General features: G+C 33.2%; 1 protein-coding gene across 2 annotated transcripts; it reads left to right on the top strand.

The window, feature by feature from the left end:
- Positions 1-24: 24 nt before the first annotated feature.
- On the top strand, positions 25-3,127 carry LOC117319927. Of its 2 annotated transcripts, XM_033874634.1 has the most exons (7): positions 25-153; positions 407-480; positions 932-1,020; positions 1,393-1,498; positions 1,777-1,879; positions 2,106-2,170; positions 2,562-3,127. In XM_033874634.1, the coding sequence occupies exons 4-7, from the start codon at positions 1,412-1,414 to the stop codon at positions 2,682-2,684; spliced, it is 378 nt and encodes a 125-aa protein (XP_033730525.1). In that variant the 5' UTR covers positions 25-153; positions 407-480; positions 932-1,020; positions 1,393-1,411; the 3' UTR covers positions 2,685-3,127. The 2 variants fall into 2 exon arrangements, with proteins under 2 accessions (XP_033730525.1, XP_033730526.1); XM_033874635.1 differs by lacking the exon at positions 25-153 and having other exon boundaries at positions 219-480.
- Positions 3,128-4,250: the final 1,123 nt, after the last annotated feature.

A 4,250-nucleotide genomic window follows, 5' to 3' on the forward strand; every position in this document is an offset into this window, starting at 1 on the left:
GGTTTTTTTTTAAAGTTCAACTATAGGTTATGGATGGTTACCTAGCCTGTTTGACACAAAAGGAAATGGATAAAGGGTTAAAGGTCAAACACGAAGTTGTATCGACAATGACCAACATATAATAGATATGATAAACATGTGCCAAATAAGAAGGTATGTTTTACAGTTTTATTCATTTGAATTTACAAATAACAACCAAATAATGAAATATAGTTTTATTTGTAATTGGTTGTTAAATTTATTTATTTGTGCTTTTATTTTAAAACATATCATGCAATCCTTATATTAACAAATTTGTATTGTAAATCAAGCGTTTCATTGTTGATACATGTACCTACCGATATATTATTTGATATACATGTATTATCAAAATGAATTAACATATTGCAATAATTTCATACTTCAGTGCAGAGTCATGGAGTATGACTACGGTATATCATTGGAGCTTATCACCAGCGTGGAGGTCACTGAGATATAGTGGTGAGAATTTATTGAAAGATATGTTTTTGTATAATGGAAATCATTTGATCAACATTGAAAAATGCAAGAGTGTATTTTGATAAATAAACAATCAATTCAGTTAACATCAGCAATGTAGTGAATCCATAGGAACACCAAAAAAAGTGGTTGGAAGATTTCAACTGGATACCAATGGTAATAAAATGTCATTTTCAAGTGAACATTGATCACCATGCAGATGCCAATATCACCTTTTCGGTAGGGGGTTTTGATATACAAATAAATAATTACCAATTTCAACACTATTTCAAATTTTGATGACATAATAAAATATTGGTGAGAAGTTTGTTTTTGTCTTAACTCAAATTTCAGACAATGATGTGTTGTGTAGTTTGGTTGTTACAGTGTCAATAATTTAGTTTTACAGGGAAAATGTTAGTCATGTTTCTAAGTGATGCATTTTTTTTGACAGATTGTGGAACCAAAAAGAGGGGCAGTTTATTTTTATAATCCGCTGGGGGAAACTGCATTTCAACAGAGAAGAGCTATCAATAGTTGGAGGTAAAGTAACAGACATGTATATATATATTTCACACAGTTACCATTGACAATAATAAAACTTTACATCTATCAAAAATAACATGTTTAGTGGATAAATAAACAATACGAAAACCAGACCATTATACACATGCACATTCTATGGTGCTCATAGGCTCAGATTTTGTTTTAAAAGGCAAGCTTTCATTGTGATATCAATATTTGATTTTAATTAACTATTAAAATGTTGAACTACTCGGTTAACATGGGTATTTTAGAAGCTTTGGTTACTGAGAAAGTCATATATGAATATTTGCAAAAACTATTATTAGATCTGAAAATCCTAAAATATTCACATTATATATTGTTATTGTTAATGATTTATAATATTTACAGGAATTATGTGAATAGAAGCATGGTTTTCAACACATCATGGCATTTGGAATCAAAGCCACATGCTAAACAGTTAGATAGCTGCAACTGTGGAGTATACTGTTTAATGGTAAGTAAATTTGGACCCTATATATTTGATATTTCTGTCTGGAAGCAAGAGTTAAAGCAATTTCAGCATTTTTATTTAAACTTCATAATTTATAAACATTTTGTAGTCAGTGATAAGCTCTTTCAATGCAGACAGCGTGATGAGACGAAGAATACTGAAAGGTGCATCAAGAGATTTGCTTGGTGGAAAGTGAATGGTACAGTTAATCTATATGTCACAATTGAAAATTACCTTTAATTATTAATATTTCATTTCTTTTACTTTTTGTAAATTTTCAGTTTGCAGAAAGACATCTTTCAGGAGATTCATTGCTTGACATCTCTCTAAAAGATGTTGAAGCAAAGAGAAGGGAGATAGGATGTACCTTTCTGCTTTATGAAGGTAACAATGAAGAGAAACTTCAAATGTAAAAAAAATCTTTGTGTTAATATTTATAGTTTAGAATGATAATTATGTTTAAGAAGAAAGGAAATAATTAGTCATATGATAATATTATTTATTTGCACAATCATAATGTTATTTAAAAAGGTAAAAAAAAAAACATCAACATATTGAGAGTAATGTAAATATTCTATTCCATGACAATTTTTTTCTTCATATTTTGCAGTGTACCTGGATGAACAATGTCCTTGCTGTGGATTTCAAACCAGCAATGAAAACAAATCAAATCTTGTAGGTCCACCCTCTTACATTAATATTTTACTTTCAAGTTTATATAATTCAATTTTGTGAATACATAATTAAGTACCTTTCAATTTATAGTTCAAAAACATTTTAATCTCGTTTGTCATTCTATGACATTAATACTGATTTTGTTAATGCAAGTCTTCTGGGTTTTTTAACAAGATATATTAAATTCTGTGAATGTTGGGATATCAGTATGTTTCAAAAATGTTCTGCTAAGATTGCAGAATATGTAGCATCTGAACTTTGTTTTGTGTTTTAAATGCTTTTTGTACTATGAGATAAATCATCTTGATTTCATTTTGCCCTTTAAGATAACATTAATATTTTATAAGTAATAAAGTTGTGTTATATTGATATTCTAATTTCTCTTTTCTAGCTACAATGCAGAAATTGTGGAAGATACTTCCACAAAAAGAACCATTGTGTTGGAATGATGGCTTTGACAAAAGAAAGGACATTCTTATGTCACGAGTGTAAAAGTGGTGACAGGAAGATTTGAATATTGGTGGATTTTACTGTATTAATGCTTCCATTAAAATGTGAAAGCTGTGAGGCAATCCATTAAAACTAAAGACAATTTAGTAATTATTAATACATGTAATAGAATATGTATATTGTTGATAAATTGATTTAAATTGATAAACAAAAATAAGTATTTTGAGCTTATGCTTATCTTCAAAATGTCAAGGGTTATACACTTCTCAATGTGCTGTTAGCGATCAATCATTGGCTGATAATTTGAGATGATTATGTAAAGTAGGGCGTTACAAAAACAAGTGTTGTGACTATTGCCCAAAACTTCTTGACTGAGTACATCAGGGCCTAGCACTTAATTTTATCATAATAATAAGTAACAAATTTTGGATGTAGATGTCACATCATACTTAACATTGTAAGTGCTTACATCACAATGTATAATAAAATTATATCATGGCTAATATTCTATGTATTCCATTTGTTATTTGTTCATTTATTGGATAAATCTAGAAGAATTTTCCCCAATTTAACAGAAGATTGCCTAAGGGATAAAGAAAATTGATGTAATAGACTGACCTAGGGGATACCGTAGACTGACCTAGGGGATCCCGTAGACCGACCTAGGGGATCCTGTAGACTGACCTAGGGGATCTGGTAGACTGACCTAGGGGATTCAGTAGACTGACCTAGGGGATCCAGTAGACTGACCTAGGGGATCTGGTAGACTGACCTAGGGGATCCAGTAGGCTGACCTAGGGGATCGGGTAGACTGACCTAGGGGATCCAGTAGACCAACCTAGGGGATCTGGTAGACTGACCTAGGGGATCTGGTAGACTGACCTAAGGGATCCAGTAGACCGACCTAGGGGATCAGTTAGATCGACCGAGGGGATCCAGTAGACTGACCTAGGGGATCTGGTAGACCGACCTAGGGGATCCAGTAGAATGACCTAGGGGATCTGGTAGACTGACCTAGGGGATCTGGTAGACTGACCTATTGGATCCAGTAGACTGACCTATTGGATCCAGTAGACCGACCTAGGGGATCTGGTAGACCGACCTAGGGGATCCAGTAGAATGACCTAGGGGATCTGGTAGACTGACCTAGGGGATCCGGTAGACTGACCTAGAGGATCTGTTAGACTAACCTAGGGGATCCGGTAGACTGACCTAGGGGTTCTGGTAGACTGACCTAGAGGATCTGTTAGACTGACCTAGGGGTTCTGGTAGACTGACCTAGAGGATCTGTTAGACTAACCTAGGGGATCCGGTAGACTGCCTAGGGGACCCTCCAGACTGACCTTAGAGTGAACTATATGTATATACATTTCTCAGTTAATCAATGCACATTTTGGTAGGTAGATTGGTATATAAAAACTAATGTGACTGAGAAATGTTAATAGCACAGGGTATATGAATGTTTCAATGAAGGGACTTTCTAGGATGGGGTCAATTGGATCCAGAATATATTTTATGAACTTGTACTCTTAAAATTCCATACTTTTAAAATTTCATAAAATTCATAATACAATTAAATTTGGTCTGTGATAACAAGTACATATTGTAAATTTAAGCTGTTTCATACGTT

This window comes from Pecten maximus, unplaced genomic scaffold (assembly GCF_902652985.1).
Source record: "Pecten maximus unplaced genomic scaffold, xPecMax1.1, whole genome shotgun sequence".
Classification (NCBI taxonomy): Eukaryota; Metazoa; Mollusca; class Bivalvia; order Pectinida; family Pectinidae; genus Pecten; species Pecten maximus.